This window comes from Sceloporus occidentalis, unplaced genomic scaffold (genome assembly GCF_023333645.1).
Source record: "Sceloporus occidentalis isolate IW3139 unplaced genomic scaffold, rSceOcc1.0.p SCAF_2, whole genome shotgun sequence".
In the NCBI taxonomy this organism is placed as follows: domain Eukaryota; kingdom Metazoa; phylum Chordata; class Lepidosauria; order Squamata; family Phrynosomatidae; genus Sceloporus; species Sceloporus occidentalis.
The window spans coordinates 259029457-259048387 of NW_028316982.1; the positions used below are offsets into that span (position 1 = coordinate 259029457).

The following is an 18931-nucleotide window of genomic DNA, read 5'->3' on the forward strand; positions in this document are numbered from 1 at the left end:
CTTCCCGTGGATCCTCCTCTCGATGGGGTCAGAGGCCTCGTCCTCTACCTGAGAGATTTGGATGTCCAGCGCGTTAGACATTTTGATAACGTGTTCCGCAAAGGTGCGGACATCATCAGTGGGTGACACGGCGCCAGGCTGGACAAACTCTTGAATGGAAGGCTGGTAGTCTTCGGCATCCGAGGCGTCGGAGTCACTCTGGGGACGGTATCGGGCTTGGGAGGAAGCCTCCTCATCGGGGTCCAGGTTCACCACTCGAAGGTCTGGAGCTGTGCCTGCCGTACGGGAAGAAGCTACAACGTCGCGAGTCGGCTTAGGGATTGGCTCCGGCCTGGACTTTCGGGACGGAGAAACCAGACGGGGTGTGACGGATTTCCGTGGGACGGCCATGTAATAAGTGTCCGTCTCGCTATCATAGAGGTAGTCCGGTCTCTTCGGCTCTCTTGGAGGTGAAGGAGAGGCAGCCCGATGGACCATGGCGGTATGGACAAACGACCTAGGCATCGGGGTCACAGAGCGATGACTGTGGGTGGAGCTCGCTGGAGAGGCCGGTTCCGAAATGACGTCAATGGTGTCATCCGGCATGTGGCGAAAACTCGGGAGAGCCCGACCCACCGAGGGAGAGCTTCTACGGCGGTCAGGACGAATAGAGGGAGCCTCTGAGGTCTTGGAGCCGTCAGCCCTGGAGGCCTTGTCTATAGGGCGAGGTTCCCGGGGTGTGTGTTCGGGGGCCGTCCGGTCCCGAAGAGCTTCCCTATGCCGAGAGCCGTCGGAGTCCCGTTTGTCCGAGCGGTGCCGCTTGGCCAAGGAGTGCTGGCCCCCCGAGGGAGACGTGTGTACTCTCTTGGAGGCCGAGGATGATGCAGTAGCGGAAGCCGGAGTTGTCAGCTTGGTGGCCGAAGGCCTCGAAGCCGAGTCTGCGGATGTTGACGGCTTCGGCACCGAGGGGGTGGAGCTCGAGCCCTTAGTCGAGCTCTTCGAGGATGAGGCCTTCGGGTCCGAGGATCTCGAGGCAGACCCCTTCTGGGCGCTCGAGTCCTTGTTAGAAGCGCGGCTCTCCTTAGAGCTCTTCGGGCGCTTAGGTTTCTTGGATGGCCGGGGAACGTCCGCCAAGGGGGCGTCGGTGCCCGGTGCCTCGTGGGGAGCCATCTCGACGGGATTTGGAGGATCGGCCATGAGTTGGGTCGGGGCCTCTGGAAGCGGAGGCAAGGGCGCCGACCCAGTGGAGGAGGGGGGCCCCAGCGAAGACATGGCACCCGCGGCGAAGACCCTGGAATAGATGGCCGCCTTCAGCCTTGTCTCACGATTTTTCCTCGCTTGGGGAGTGAGAGATTTACACAAGGCGCAGGATGATGGGATGTGCGCCTCTCCCAAGCAAAGAAGACAAGCCGAGTGAGGGTCCTGGCCGGGAATTTTTCCTCCGCAAACGGTGCACTTTTTGAAAGGCACCGAGGGCATGATCTGCTTACGGTTCGAAGGTCGACAAGCCGAGGTCAATAACGAGGGTCAGTCCGAGAAGTAAACAGTCCAGGGTCAAGCAAAGAGTGGTCAAAAAACGGTCCGTGGTCAGGTTAGCAGTGATTCCAATAACAATAAGAAGAGCGAAGTTCCCAAAGGCAGCGAACGCGGCGGAAAAAAGGAACTGGGGAAAGAGCGGGAAACCTGGGGCTTTATAAGGGATGGGCGGAGCTACCGCCAAAAAGTTTCTATATGTTGCAAAGAGTACTTTGCCCAGTGATTCTAGAAGTTTCCGAAGGCACTGCGCAGGCGCAGTACAACCCATTTGTATGATTCGCAGAGACCACGAAGAAGAAACACTGTGAAAAGTTAGCTATGCTTCACTATAATAGAAGTCCCATCTCATCTCCAAAGTTTCCTCTCTACAGCTAGGAGTGGGGCAGAATTCACTGGGTTCACATTTCCCTAAGAAAATGTTCAATTTCATTTCCTGAGACTGGCACTGGGATGAAGAACATCTTGCCTTGGAAATCTGTACATATGTGAGATGTGTGAAGTACTGAAAAGAAAGAAATGCTCATGAAACCAGGCATCTATATGAAAAACATGCATGATTGAAATATGAAAATACTGAAAACTGAGACAAACATTAGTCAATGGGAATATGTATACAATGTTGTATATATTAGACAAATACATAAATACATGTTTTTCTTTTCCTTTTTGAAAAAAAAAATATGCACAAAAAGGGAACACACATTTCCAGGAATGACATGCGGGGAGGGGAGTCTTGTGATCTGATACATAACAGGGATGGAATGAGAGGGATATAAAAATGGATGGACAGACTTCCACTTCCATCTTCAAAAAGTCTGAACAGTCTGTGACATTCTCAAAGTGTTGGCTGAGAGGGTTATCATGGTCCTGTCAGGACACATATGTATCTGGGTGGATATATTCTACTGAGTGGGACAAGAGATGTGTAGAACAGATGAATTGTGTTTTCATATTTGATCCCAAGCATGCCATTCAGTTTGGCATGCAGCCCTCATTAGTGCTGTTGATATAAGACAAAAGGCATCCAATTTTAAACTGAATGCACATTTTAATGATATATTGACTTTCAAAATCATGGGAACTATAGAATACTGTTTCCTCTTTATGTGCAAATGGAGCCTGTGAGCAGCTTGAGACACCACAAATACTGTCAACAATCAATTGGGCAGTTGCTTCTACATTTGGATGGTTGTGTGTATCTGATAATCTGTGAAGAGATCTGGTATAGGACTTTTAACCTTTCTACCAGTGGCTTTTTCAGACATTAAAAAAGAAGCATGCCAACAAACAGTGGAAACAGACTTCTGACTGCAGCCAAGGTATAAATTCCTATCTTCTTATGGTTTCAAGAAACATTGCACATTTTGACAACCAAGTCTTATGGACAGGCACAGTTGCTACACAGCAAAGAATGCCTTGCTCTGATGTAGCTACAATGGAGTCCTACACAGGAAGGGCAAAAGGATGATGATTCAGTTGATTCCTATATCTTTGCTATTGAAAAACAACATTACTTAAGCCAGCTAACTAGAGAACTGAGACTGAAACCCATTTAATTCTATAATCAAACCCCATCTACTTTGGCATGAACAACCATGTGCGGAGGGGACCGACTTTGTCCCTGCGGCCCCTTTTATAGGTTGCATTGATGCTTCCCAGCACACTGGGGATGAGTTTGCATCACTTCTGGTCACCATTTTGACCCATTTTCAACCAAGCAATGTGAAACAAGGCATGTAGGGAGAGCATACCTTGTTTTAAAAGGAGTCAGGCTCCCAGCTATTTCCCTAAATTGTGATTCTCCTGTAAATCAAGGCACATATTTCTTGCACATTTTGTTTTACACTGGAACATGTTTTTCCTCACATCACTGAATTTTTCACAGTGTGCCAGCAAGAAGTGTGTTGTGTGTGTGTGTGTGTGTGGGTAGCTATTGGTAGGGTTTAAAGAATGAAATAAATCTTATTAGGAAGGCAGGATTTGATGTAGTTAAGGCCATATGCAGGATGTGACCTTTGAGAATTTTGTCACAAAATGATCCAATTCTCATGCCCAGGACTGCTAGGTAAATCAGATTCTAGTTATCCAGTGGTTTTAGATTTCCTGAAAGCTTTACAATACAGATTATGGACAAAAACATTAAGATATAAGTATCTGAAATGAGGCAGCATGGTATTGTAAGTTAAGAGCTGGATTAGGACTATAAGGGGAAAGAAATTGAATCCATGCTTGGCCCTGGAAACCCATTGGATTGCCTTAGGCAAGTCACATTTTCTCAGACTAAGAGGAAAGGGTTGCCATAAATCAGAGTTGACTCGAAGGCACATTAAAAATTGGAAGAGAATACATACTTTAAAATATATGTTATAATGCATTTTTTCTGTGTATTTTTAAAGCAGCCTCCAGAGATTCATGTGCAAATTGGACATACAAGTGAACACATGGAAATGTGGCACATGGCCTAGAAATAAACTGCTCTGTTCATCCTAGTTGTGGCTTGCTCTCAGGTGTGCCCTGACATCTGTGACAAGCCCAGATTTGTAAGTTGCTGAACAATGTGTGAAAAGGCCTTTAGACATTTTCTGTTATGACTGTAGGCAGCATCTCTTCCAGCAAATACTCTGCCATACGAAGTCTCAATTGTGTGTTGCCATCAGAAGGCATCTGTACATGGTACAAGCCCTTCTGCTCAATTCTGTTTAATTATATATGCTGTTTTATGTACAGACAATCACTTGGGCTAACAAATTATTTTGCCTTGGGAAAGAGAGGGGGGGGGGGGGAGAAGAGAAAGCAAAGTGTGGCCATGACGATGTCACAGCAGATTGCTTTATAGATCGGCTGATGTATAGTTAGGGCCCATTGCTTTCGAGTTATGGCACCATAACAATTCTTTATTTACATATACTGCTGAGACAGTGAAAAAAAACACCAAGCAAATAGATTTCCTAACGAGAGAGTGAGAGAGCATGCATACTGAAATATCCCCTCAGGGTGTTTGCCATCCAATAGTGGTTGCAATGCATGGAGGCCTAAGTAGTTTTGGAGCAGAGAACAGAGTGACAAACCATTCAGATGCGAGATGTTTATATGCTTTTCATAATAAAATGGGCCCATTATTTGGAGATGTGCATACATAGTCCATTCCCCTAGCATCCAATGGAAATGTGAAATATGTATCTCTGTCAAAGTTGCAAGGAAGGGGGAAATTATCCTAAAGAGATTTGTCAGAAAGGTTTCAATTTGTGCATTATGCTACAAATTAGCATAAACATGTGTCCTAATAGTGCATATCAAACTCTAGGTCCACTGTCTTTACCTTTTTAATGTATTAAAACTTTTGCATTTGGCTCTTTGGGCCTTTAATTCTGATGATGTGGCCTTCACAAAACCAAATCTAACTAGAAATTAGGAAGAGTTAATGTTAAGACTGCACAGGAAGTGTATGAACTCAACCAAAGGATAAATTGACCTAACTGTTTGTGGGAACTTCTTGCTTCCAAATTCCTAGAAATGGTTGCCATGTTATTTCCCCTGGCTCACAACATTTAACTTGCAGATGAAAGCAGCTGGAAAATTGCCCAAAGTGAGTCTTTGCAAAATATGGAAATGATCAAATGTGTCAAATGTGTCTAATTTGACACTGGACTTTGTCTAATGTTGACTGTCCATCAAACATTGCACTTTGCAAACAGATCATCTGTTTTCTATCAGTGCCCTCATGCATGTGTTTGTTTAATGTAACCAAGAACAGGAAATCAACCCAGCTCAGTCCATAGGGTTACTTCATACACATTTCTTACATGCAGCTAATGTTTGTGTCAAAGGATAAAACAACAATAAGTGTCCCTAAAAGATGTGTTTTGTTTAGCTACCAATACACAGGTTGTGGGAAGAATGTTCTCAACCTTTGCACTCATGAGAAAGCAAACTAAGGCAGTAGGATATTATTGGCTGGTCACAAATTCAGGTGTGTCCTTAACATATCCTGAAGGTGATTTCACATTGATTGTTATTTGAATCCTACTTTTTGAGTGATCAAGGTGAATCATGAACTCACAATCTAGTATTAGAATTTGGTGATTGTGAGTTCATACCTTACCTGGAACTTACCAAAAGAATGATTGTTATAAATGTAAGTTGGTCCTATAATTATAAGTTGACCCTATATAACAAGGCTAAATTTCTAATGGGATAGAATATTCAGTTTGTAGTTGTGTCAATACACAAAGGGAATTTTTAACCCATGGGGAGAGTGGGTAAGAAATTAAGAACATCATGAGAAACCAAAGGCAAAAGGAAGCTCCTCCCTCCCCTCAATGGAAAATTCAGTGTAAGATATTCACCACCAGATGGCACGCTGGTACAAGTCCCTCCGTTCTGGCAAGGGCTCCTCTCACAGGCATCAGGATACAACACGCAGCCAAGCTTCAGTTCAGTCAGGCCAACCACTTCAGCAAAGCTGCTGCGCTTGTTCTGGAGCGGCAGCTCATTGTTGTTCAGGATGACAGAATCCAAGCAGCCCTGAAACCCACTCAACACCTGCGTGGTCCTCTTGTCCGACAGGCTTCGGACATTATCCACCTGCACCTGGGCTCCAAAGTAAACGGAGCTCTCCGTGTTCAGCGTCTGGAAATACAGTGGGGCTTTGCGTCGTTCCACGTAGCTGTCGTCGAGTGACAGGCTAGTGAAGTTCCGATTCAGCTCAAGGAAGACTGAGTGCCAGCTCCCATCATTCACAGCCCTGCCAGAAATTCCCAGAATGCCTGGGCCAACTCCGCAGTCTAACTGGAACCACAGTTTGCCATCTACAATCTGCAAAGAGAAAGCAAACTGTCATGTAGTTAAAACTTACAGCAGCACTGTACACTCTTGTGTCTGTACTGGTGCTTTGCAGGAAAGCTGCAACACAACACAGCCAGTGTGTCTACATGTGCATGCAGATATGAGCTGTGGTGACTGATTATAGCAGTTATGTTTAACTGAAATCATTATGGCCAAGTGGAATGACTTCACAGCATTAACGTAGTGCCTTACACTGTTCGATGGGTGTTCACATATACCTTTTAAGATAGTACCAGCCACCTATGAATTTGTGTTCTATGCCAATTTATTTTCAGCAAATGACTCCATAACATGACTTGTGTGCCCCTGTGTGCTTCATAAGGGCAGTACAGACTGCCCTGAAATGGTGCTCTGCACTCGCCCGTTTTAACTGTGGAAGCACGCCACAGCCGCCAAACTGCGCAGTGTCTTTCTGCAGTAAAAAGAGCCTGGTTCTTCCGGGTTCTTTTTGTGTGGTGCATTGCATATGTCATGAGCGCCATTTGCGCACTCATGATGTACACAATGCGCAGCTACGTGCAGATGCTGTGCAGCATCCATGTCATCATGGCGGCGCCCATGTGGAGAGGACTCCGCCATGATGACACCGCCCATACGGACTAGAGTTCCAAAGTGTGAAGTTGCTGCGTGCTCTGCAACCCTAGTTTCGGTGCTGGCATGCTGCTTTGGGCAGTGTGTCTCGCGTCATAGTTCCTTGCTTTTCTCCATTAGTCTCCAACGTCCAATAAAAGCAAACAAAACGACTAAGTATTTGCCTCCCATTTATGATACTTAGAGTATCTAGCCCAAGCACCCATTTGCATTTCATAATTATAGTGTTACATTTCACTTTAGCTGTTATACCATGGAATCCTGGGATTTGTAGTTTAGGGAGGGATATTTAGAATTCTCAGCCTAGAGAGCAGCAATGCTCACCTAACTACAAAATGCAAGGTTCCATAGGATGGAACCAAGCATTTAAAGTGAAATAATAGCACACAAATTGTGTAGTATGAATAGGCTCCAAGCTGGTTGCCACACTCTGCCTCAAGATAGGGCTGGCCCTGTGTCTTCTGTAGGGTAAAACTGGTACCCAGTCAATCAACTATGGACACATCTATCTGGTAAAGACTGGTATATATTGCTAACTTCTTGTAGCTCAGAATTATCATATCAGTCATGTGACAAATAACATCCAGTGTATAAAAACAGTTCAGGAAATGTAACAAATGGCAAATTCACCTCTAACTATTGCCCTGGCATATAGTTTTCAAAACACTTCCTGGTCTGTGAACCAAGCTGAATACAGACCACCATATACAGTGGGCCCTTGGTATTGACTGGAGTTTGGTTCCAGGATTTATTAAATTTTGGTGTGTGAGCTAGGGTTGCCATAATTCTCTACTAAAAACCGGGACAAAATGTAGGACAAAATTGAAACCAAAATATAGGACAATTGTAGGATAAAATTTAGCCCAAAATGTAGGACATTTAAGGCCCTCCATTTTTCTTAAATGTCCTACATTTTGGGCTAAATTTTATCCTACAATTGTCCTATATTTTGGTCTCAATTTTGTCCTATATTTTGTCCTGGTTGTTAGTAGAGAATTATGGCAACCCTATTCATGACCAAAAACTGACCCTAGCAGGCTTGCAGCCACAATTCTCCAAGCAGTGGGTCAGGTAGGCAGGTGAGTCATCCTCATAAGACCCCTGGAAAACAACACCTTTGGAAATTCCCCACAGGAAGTTTGGGAGTTGCTAAATGGGAAAACCATCACCTCCAAGAGTAAAATCTTTGTTTTAGGTCTCACACGTGATGAGCCGGTGATTAACTTAACTCATCTACCATCTCCCCCGATTGTTGTCAGACCACTTTGCCTCAACAAGACAATGCAAAGCCTATGTTTACATCACCCAAGCAATCAAACACCTTTGTCCAGGCTTCAGCCAAGCAATTAAGCACCTTGCCAGAGGCTAGATTTTGCCTATAAGAACCCTCTGAAACCTCTTCACAGTGGGCCATTCTGGATTTTGGGGGGAAACTCTGTCCTCCTGAACTCTGATCTGGTTCCTGGGCCAGTATATATTGCCAGGGGAAACTTCTGAACTCTGATCTGGCTCCTGGCCCAGTCATTCACTCCCATGACTGAGTCCCATCCACATCCCACTGCAACAGATTCCTGAAGAAGCCTACTGGAGTAAGTATAGCCCTAGTACTGCCTTGAACTATTCCCTATTTCCACTCTTGATTTCCCGAGCCTTGTATGAGTGTGTATATGTCTTTGTCGCTGTGTGATTTTTCCCTTTTAATAAAAATGAGACTTTAATTGAAGAAACCCATTTCTGTACTATTTCTTAAGGATACTTCAGTCCCTTCATATACAATTCGGGAAGCGGTTTCGTGGGGTATTTGTAAGGGCCCCCTCTCAGCAATTTGAGCTAATTAAAAATTTCCCTAATTAGATCCTTCCTTACAGTGATCTGCCCTGGACACTCAGGTTTATGAGGTGGGTTCTGTACTCTAAATCATGCCGGCATGAAAGGATTTGACAAATATAGGAATGCTCAGGAAAGGATATAAAATTACCATGCCCCCCTGCATGAAGTGTGGCAAGATGGGAGTTATCAAAGTAATGAGGAATTTGTTTTAAAAGAATCTTGCAATCCACTTCCAAGGTTTTCAAAAAAATACACATAATATACACAATACAGATACATACAAAGAGGTAGAATAATGAATGTTTCTCTGACAGGGATTTCCCAAATTTAGGGGATGGGGTTTTGCACTGAATTAGTATATAAATGCAAAACTTAAAACAGTAAAATTATGAAATATAGTAGAGGTTGTTCCTGTGGTCAGGATTTATTTATTTTTGCACCCCCACCCCATTTGTTCTAACCATGCAACTTCCAGAAAATATATTCTGCCTTGAATGTTGCATCATATACACATCACTGCACTCATAATACACTTTTCAGTCTACCTAAATGAAATGTCGAAGATGAATTTACAAATGTATGTTTTCTGCCACATATATATCTGAAATAACACGGCAGACTGTACTGTTAAAATAGAAATTATACTTCCTCATGTCATCTTGTCTTCCTTTTATCTTAATGGCCTTTATTCTCTTCTTTTTTTTCTTCTGACTTAACATAACCAAATAAAGGAATCCTTGTAAAACCTTACAGTTGAAAGCTTAATACTGCTAATGAATATATTTTCCATTCACTATTATATTATGTAGCTTACAACACTGCATTACACAGCACAGCTTGAGCGGATTGTAATATTGCTATGCTATATAGGACAACAGCAAGATGCAAGTATTTTGAAAACAACATAAAATGAATTATTAACCAATGATGGGCAAACCATGGATTGGCTTGCAACCAAGTTGAGTTATGTCCCCCAGATCTGCTCTTATCACTTCAGAGCCAATGCAATTCAGTCCCCGCTCCATTTGCCAGTGAGGGTTCACTTGCAAATCTCCTAAATTTCTTCCTGTCAAATAACAGTTTGTACATGACCAATTTTGACATGGCCTGGCTGTATGAAACTTTTATTTTGAGTGTTTGGGGGGGGGGGGATAAGAAAACTAAGCAACGCAGAGCCCAGATTTACTGCTGGTGCAAAATTATTTAAGCTGATTTTGTGTTGAAGAACATTAAAGGTATTTCTCCAAACTGGGGCAACTGGTTTTAAAATTGCAAAGGAAATTTGGTATAAGTGGCAAGTGTGAAATGATTCACACTGGGGCAGAAAATCCCAGACTGATGGAATCTGAGCTGCCAGTGAGTGACCAAGAAAGAGATGTTGGGGTTGTGGCAGAGAACTTGATTAAAATGTTGACCTAGAGTGCAGCTGCTATAACAAAAAGTCAAATTCCATGCTGGACATGATTAGAAAGGATTCTTAAAATAAATAGATAAATAAATAAATAGATAAATAAATAAATAAATAAATAAATATTTTGTCAATATCACACTGCTCTTGTGTATACCAATGCTGTAACTACTCTTGAAATACTGATCATTATACTTAACCAAGGATATTGTAAAGATGGGAAAGGTACAGAAAAGAGCAATAACGAAAACTCATAGATTCAGGAGTTGGAAAGGATACCAAAGCCCATCTTGTCTAATCTTGTGCCTGTGTAGGAATCCACACCTGATGTACCCACAGTTAAATACTGAACAGAAACCCATCCAACCTCTTTTAAAAACCTCTTTTAAAAACCTCCAGAGGGCAGTTCCATCATCTTCCATAGCAATCTATTACACTGTCCAACAGTTCTTACAATCAGGAAGGTCTCACTAATATTTTGTCTTCTTTTTTATACATTGAATCCAGGAAACAAACTCATTTCATCTTTCAAATGACAACTCTTTGATGTTCAAAGACAACTATCATATCATCAAGAGCCAGTGTGCTGCAATGGTTTGGATTAGCACTCCTCCTTTTTCTGTGTCAAAGCCTGCTTTTCTTACAATATGGTCTACATATACTGTACATTGAATAGTTAGGCTGAAAGGATGCAGATTTCAGTAAACTTAGAGAAGTATTGAGGGTGATCCTGTGGTCAGAAAAACTAAAAGGGAAGGGAGTTCAGGACGGATGGGAGTTTCTCAAAAGAGAGATACTGAAGGCACAATCTCAAACAGTTCCAGTGAGAAAGAAAAATAGGAGGTGTCTCAAGAAACCAGGATGGATGGCTAAGGAACTTTCAACCGAGCTAAGTTTGAAACGGAACATGTATAAGAAATGGAAATAGGGGAAATCACAAAAAAGGAATGTAAAGAAATAGCAGGCATGTGTAGGGGTAAAGTCAGAAAAGCTAAAGCACAGCATGAGCTCAGGCTTGCTAGAGGGGTTAAAAAGAATAAAAAGAGATTTTTTTTTTAATATGTCCACAGCAAAAGGAAGAGGAAGGAAATAGCAGGGCCATTGCGTGGAGAAGATGGCAAAATGTTAACAGAGGACAGAGAAAAGGCAGAATTACTCAACACCTTCTTTGCCTCAGTCTTCTCAGAAAAGGAAGAGAGTGCTCAACCTGAGGATAATGGAGCAGAGGACAGAATAGGGGAATTTCAGCACAGAATAAGTGAAGAGATAGTACAGGAATACCTTGTTAATCTAAATGAATTTAAGTCTCCAGGACCAGATGAACTACATCCAATGGTACTAAAAGAACTGGCAAATGTGATATCGGAGCCATTGGCAATCATATTTGAAAACTCCTGGAAAACAGGAGAAATCCCAGCAGACTGGAGGAGGGCAAACATTGTCCCCATCTTCAGAAAGGGGAAAAAAGAGGATCCCAACAATTATCGTCTGGTTAGTCTGACATCAATACCAGGAAAGATTCTGGAGCAGATCATTAAAAAGAGAGTCTGTGAACATCTAGAAGGCAATTCCATAACCACAAAAAGTCAACATGGGTTTCAGAGAAACAAGTCATGCCAGACAAATCTGAGCTCTTTCTTTGATAAAATTACCAGCTTGGTAGATGAAGAGAATGCTGTGGAAATAGTATATCTTGATTTCAGTTAGCCCTTTGACAAGGTTTCCCATGACATTCTTGCAAACAAGCTTGTAAAATGTGGGCTAGACAAAGTAACTGTTACATGGATTTGTAATTGGTTGACCGGCCGAACCCAAAGGGTGCTCAACAATGGCTCTTTTTCATCCTGGAGAGAAGTGACCAGTGGGGTCCCACAGGGCTCTGTCCTGGGCCCAGTGCTATTCAACATCTTTATCAATGGCCTGGATGACAGAATTGGGAGCATACTTATCAAATTTGCAGATGACACCAAATTAGGAGGAATAGCTAATACCCCAGAGGACAGGATCAATATTCAAAATGACCTGAATAGATTAGAAAGCTGGGCCAAAGCTAACAAAATGAAATTCAACACAGAGAAATGTAAGGTATTGCACTTAGGTCAGAAAAATGAAATGCACAGATATAGGATGGAGGACACCTGGCTGAATGAAACTACGTGTGAAAGGGATCTGGGAGTCCAAGTGGACCACAGGTTGAACATGAGTCAACAGTGCAATGCGGTAGCTAAAAAGGCCAATGCAATTTTGAGATTCCACCTCAACATTAGCAAGAACTTCCTGACAGTAAGGGCTGTTCGACAGTGGAACACACTCCCTCGGAGTGTAGTAGAGTCTCCTTCCTTGGAGGTCTTTAAGCAGAGGCTGGATGGCCATCTATTGGGGATGCTTCGATTGGATTTCCTGCATGGCAGGGGGTTGGACTGGATGGCCCGTGCAGTCTCTTCCAACTCTATGATTCTATGATCCTGGGAACCACTCTGTTTGTCTGTGTTCTGACAGTACCCTATTGACCCTATTGATTCCTCATCAGGACTATCAGATATTTTTGCCACTCCCACGTCTTTAAGGGTGTTCCACAGTTTTTTATGCTCTGTGCAGTCTAAATCTTTGCTGTAGTCTATAAAGCATGTGCTGGTTTTCTTTTGCAATTCCCTGGTGCGCCCCATTAGCCACCATATGTTTGCAATTTGGTCCATAGTCCCTCTTCCTTTCCTGAACCCCACTTGGACCTCTGGGATTTCTTTCTGCATGTATGGTTGGAATCTATGTTGCACATGTATCGTTGGAGGCTATGAGCCCATACAGACAGGCCAAAACAAAGCTGCTTTGGGTCACTTTGGAGGTATGCTGTTTAAATGATGCATGTGTCCTAAGAGGCTGGAAGCCACGCCAAAGCCACGCTCCAGTTCTAAGGACTGGAGCACAGCTTTGGTGCAGCTTCTGGACTCTTAAGATGCATGTGTCATTTAAAGTGCATACCTCCAAAGTGACCCTGAAGCAGCTTTATCTTGGCCTGTCTGTACAGGCCCTATGTTGCACATTTTATGTTGCATGCCCTTTTTTCTGTTTAACCAGGTCATTTAAAAAGATATTGGACAACATGGCTCCAGGTCAGAACCTTGTGGAATTCTGCCAAAATAAGTGTGTGTGTGTGGGGGGGGCACTGTAGCTTAGAAAAAAATGTAAGGAAATGGATGTATATAACTTATACATAGCATAAAGCAAGCAGAAAAGGAGAATTCTTTCTCTCACATACACAACACTAGACATGGGGTAATCCACTGAAGCTGAATATTGGTTGATTCAGGACAAATGAAAAGAAGTACACTACCTCTTCATACAGAGCCCAACTTAACAACAGAATTGGCTACCATAAAATGTACTGAATGTCAATATGGACAGCTTTATAGGAGACTGGAGACATTTGGACAGCTACAGGTCATGAACGATTTATATATTCTCTCAAGTATGAGAGGCATTGTGGTTCTGTCTATCAGGTGCTGTGGAATTTCAGAGGAGGAGCAGAGGGTTTGAGAAAGCTAGCTTATCAGGGCTGACATATGCAGCAAAAACAAAACAGCAAGATGCAAACAAATTGTACATAAACATAAAGGTGTGTCCACATATAATCTCATTAAAATTTCTAGGCAGGAGGGAAGGATAGAAGCGCTAAATGGTGATATAAATTGCTATGCTTTGAGGGCTTCAGCAAATAAGCAAAATGAGATGAATGGGCATCATATATCACTTTGGAATATTAGCCTAGCTAAGGTGCTTGGATGTTATCCATATCTGCATATCAAAACTGGCAATAAAACTATCAAATAGTTCTTTTGGGACCTCCCTAGACTTGCAACGCCCATCTGGAGCCATAGTCCAGGAATATAAAATGGTGCCCACCCTATATGGATGTATCTAAGGGAATATCTAGTTATTAAGATTACATTCCAGATTCAGCTGAGCGAAATGGAAGATTTAATTAAAATATTACTTCCTCCAGCTCCTGGCATAGCTGGGATCACAGCCAAGGGTTCTTGCTGTTTAGGCAATGGAAGTGGCTTAACATATGACTAGCTTAACATTTGACTCTCGACCCTCTAGCTTGAATTGAATTGTACTTCATGAGAATAGATATACATTGCCAAGAACCACCAATGACAAAGATAGAATACCAATGAAATTTTAACTCATTCCTGTCACCTCAGGCTTTGTTGGCCCTATACAGGAGGATGAAGATTAAACATTTCCAAGCAGGAGAGGCAGGTAGCTTCTATATCAGTGAGGCAGTGAATCTATTCCAGGGTTTTGTTCGTACTGTAAAGAACTTTCCAGGCTGTTGAACTACTCTGGATATGTTCTTTAAAGTCTGGACTGAAACCACCGCCATACCGACAAAGGAGCCAACGGCTACCTCTGGTGATAAAGACAGATCTGCAATTGAAGAATCCCAGAAGTCTCCAGTTCTCATGCAGGGTTAGTTTACACATAAGTGCATTATGCACATTGCTGATGATTTTCACACATTTGCCCTGACATTTAATTGTCTTCACTTTCCTGTGCAAATTCACATCTATTAATGCTCCCTCCTGAAAATGAGCTGCCATGTGAATCAATGCGAAACAGACTGATGGCCACACATCCTTGCAGATATCCCAGTAAAAACGATGAATCCTTTTTCAGTAGAGTTTATAGTGTCCCCCCCCCCCGCAAAAGGCCCAAATTCCTCCAAATTACATGTAGCTAGATTGCAGCCTCTTCAATTCAAATGAGGAGTATTTTAATTGTGTAGACAAGCTCCTTGCCACTTTCCTTAGGAAGAATTCTCCCAGCGAGTACTATGCTGAAACTTGTCCCCCAATTTCAAGAAAGTTGACTTCCATAGTTTTTTGTGGATTTTTCAGGCTATGAGGGCATGTTCTAGAAGAGATTATTCCTGATGTTTCACCAGGAGCTGTGGCTGCCATCTTCAGACTGCTGGAATGGAAGAGAGTGGGGGTATATATACTGTTGGTTGAGAGGAGGTGATTTGCATGTTAATCAGTGTATTGTCCTGTTGTTGAAAGCAAGGCCTACAGAGTGTCCATTTACTTAATGATCGTCTGCTGGGTGGTTTTCATTTGCTGGGTCTTGATTTTGGTGCTTTTCAGGACTGGTAGTCAAATTTTGTTTAATTTAAACCAGCAACTCTCAGGTCAGAATGCACAGGGAAGCCATAGAAATTCATAAACACCTGGATAATTTCAACACAAACTAAGGAACTCTTAAAGTAAACTCTTAAAGTTACAATTTCAACAGAAAAGAAGAAACTCTTAAAGTAAACTTCCTGTTGATATTGTCCAGGTGTTTATGGCTTCCCTTGAGATGAGGTGATTTGCAGATTAACATGCAAATCACCTTCTCTCAACCAAGAGTATACATATCCCATTCTCTTCCATTTCAGCATTCTTTGAAGATGCCAGCCACAGCTGCTGGTGAAATGGCAGGAATAAACTCTTCTAGAGCACGGCCCCATATCCCGAGAAATCCACAAAAAACTATGGATGCCGGCCATGAAAGACTTCTACTTCATAAAGTTGTCTTCTGTCATGAAGAAGCTTCTGCTTTTGTTTTGTTTTGTCTCTATCTCTGGGAGCTTTGGAATTCCTCTTGAAATGCATTTGGTGGTTTTCTGAGCTTACTTTACTCAAAAGTATTTCAGAGTGCTGTGTCTCACCACCTCAGCTCACTCCATTGCTTTCTAATACACATATCCTTCTACTGCTTCACAGCCTCCTCATCTACTAGCACTTTCTGCAAGTGACTTCCATGTCAGTGGGATGGTGAGTCAACTCTCAGGTTTAGTCTAAAATTTAAAATCTTCTACCACATATTTTTAATTTTAATATTTTTAAAAATGCATTGTTGTCAAGACAGGTGTCACATATGCTTTACCTGAGTATTTGGTTTTTCCTGCCTAAATGTAGTACCTTACATTTGTCCTTGCTGAAATATATTTAGTTAGTACTAAGCACAGTTCTCCAGGTTGTGATGGTCACCCTGAATCCTGATTCTGTCTTCTGGGGTTTTGGCTGCCCTTCCTGTTTGGTGTGCTCAGCACATTTTTGGCATGATCCTTGAATTTTTCTGACACGAATCTCAGAAAACCAGGAATTTTTGCTTGAAAAATTGTGCAGAACATATCTCCCCTTATGTGTGAGAACACATAAAATATCCTCACCCAACCATACAGTCACCCACTTCCCTGAAATACCTCCATTTGTCTCTATAGCCCTTCTAAAAATGATTGACAGGAAGGGATGCAATGTCATTTTTAGTGGCTACTTTGAGAAGGAATACAGAGGAAAATAGAGGTATATGGGCTTTCTATGTGTGCATGTGTGAAGGGGTGCAACCCATGGGGGGGCTTTGGGGAAGAAATTGGCCCCTGCTTTGCCCAAGTTGCCCACCTTGCATTACAGTCAGTGCCCTAGCATCCACACTACTCTTAATATCAGACCTCAGTTCTTTTTTGGGGGGACTGGGATAGTTCCATATATTTAAGCAAAAAGACCTGTTGTCATTACAACCAGTTTTGGCCGTGAGCATTAAAATGGAGGGGCAAAGGTCTCATACAGAGTAATGGATTGGGGGTATTGAAAATTCCACCCTCAATATGTTGCTCCAGGCACATTTCTCTTTTTCTTGGCCCTGATAGCAGAAGTGAGTCAGGCAACAAGAAAAAAATGCCTGGAGCAATGGAGCTGGTATCAAGAGTATGCTTTCTGCTGCTGTTATTGTTTTGGCTTTGCTTTTTATTGAATGTTGCTTTTTAATGACCTATGGTTAAAGCAAACTGAACTGAACGAAACCATATGCAGGAAATGTCTTGACACCATGGAGCTTGTGAATTAGTGATCTGCCAGGTGGGACTGTCCTATGTGTTCTGAAGAATGTCTAAGTCTGTTGTAAGTCTCATCCAGAGTCGATACAACCAGGATTGTAAACAGGAACAAACTTCCAACAGCCAAAAGATGTCCACGATTTCTTTCACTACGTAGTATTTCTTAATCTGGTGCATTTTAGTAAATGGTTTTAACAACTTGTATTAAAATGTTACCATGAGTCCTGAATTGTTCAAAACTGAGCAGATGAAAAATAAAAAAGAGATCATGCATAAGTCTAGAAATTTTAGTCAAAAAAATCAACCCCCTCAAATTTGGATTGACATGTCCATGGATTAATGTAAGTACTGTACTTTAATTACCTAAAAGGAATCATCCTCTTCTCTAAGTACAGTGGCAAAAGGCAAGAGGTTACTACATTCTGGGACAACCTAAAAAAGCACTGACTCCCTCTACTCTCTCTGCCATGGTCCTCCCTCTGGCCTTTTTGAATGTCTGCCTGGGCAAATAGCAGCAGTGGTGGCTCTTTGGCAGAGGAGCAGAGGAGTGCTTCTTTTAGGTCCTTCCAGGATGGACTAAGCTCTCGCCTTTAACTACTCTACTCAGAGAAGAGGATGGTTAAGGAAGACATTAACACTTGCCTTCACATCTTTTTGACACATGTATATTTTCTTACCCTGCCTGTGGCTGGTCACTTCCCCTAAACATCAAACAGCTGCCATTTACTGTAGTTACCTCTTCATCCATCAAATCTTTAGGGTAAGCACAGTCATGCTTGCCAGAATTTTGTACGTTCTTTTGGTATTGTTCTCTATTGCTTCATCTTTTACATCCTTTGTTACATTACCCTAAGTTTTACCCTTATCCGCAGGTCAAAGTCCATAATTTTAGCTCTAAAATCTGCCCTCGATTTATATGTGAGGTTGATTAATATGTCAGTATATACGATAATGCAGATGAAATAATTTAAGAGTCAGCAGCCAGATTGGGCCACAGAGGTTCATTCCGTTGCTGATCAGGCCACAAGGAGGGTGATGTATCCATCCTCCTCCATTTTTGATAAAAAAGAATTGTAACAGGGGTCCTGATTCTAATTGGTGCAGTTCACTTGCTGGTGGGAGAGGGTGGTGGAAATGTCATCCTCCTTATGCCTTGATTGGAAGCCAAACAAGCCTCCTTCATCTGATCTGGTTGCCATCTCTTAAAAGTGGGCTGGGGTGCTATTTATGTAGTGGAAGCCAAGATGATGAAACTGAGACTGTCATACTTGGCCATATTATGAGAAGGCATGACTCACTAGAAAAGACAATAATGCTAGAAAAACTGGAAGGTAGCAGAAAGAGAGGCAAACCGCATGCCAGATGGATAGACTCAATCAGGGAGGCCAAGGGTTTTAATTTGCAGGACATAAGCAGAACAGTGGAGCACAGGGGGACTTGGAGGGTTGCTTCAAGTCAGGAGTGACTTAACAACAACAAACCGTTAAAACTACATGGCTTTACTAAATGCAGAATAGTCATGAATCTGTAATTCTGGGTTACAAATCTGTCCCTGCAATACTGAATGCCAACTAATACTAAATTATATCCAGCAGGTTATTAGACCTCCCTCACCTACAGCAGCCTTTTTATTGGTATTGCTTGTGCAGTACACAGTAAAGTTTGCTAAGTTTTGCTATTGCTATTTTTATTTCAACAAAAGTATGTCAATCAGGAACAATGAGACAGTTTCTTCATTGTTGCTGAAGTTGCGGCTTCTTTCCTCATTACCCTAAAAAAAAAAAAAAATCAACAAACCCAAGAATGCTGGCGTTTCTGCATCCACAGCTAAAATGGGAATAGCATTCCCGATAGCAAGACCC

At 42.4% G+C, this 18931-nt stretch overlaps 1 protein-coding gene across 8 annotated transcripts in view; it reads right to left on the reverse strand.

The window, feature by feature from the left end:
- FAT3 (FAT atypical cadherin 3) overlaps window positions 1-18931 on the reverse strand; it is a 631203-nt gene that overhangs the window by 30375 nt on the left and 581897 nt on the right. For all 8 annotated transcript variants that reach the window (XM_089512860.1, XM_089512858.1, XM_089512859.1 and 5 more), the window contains one exon: window positions 5862-6330. In XM_089512860.1, coding sequence (XP_089368986.1) covers window positions 5862-6330 — 469 coding nt within the window. The remainder of the gene's footprint in view (window positions 1-5861; window positions 6331-18931) is intronic.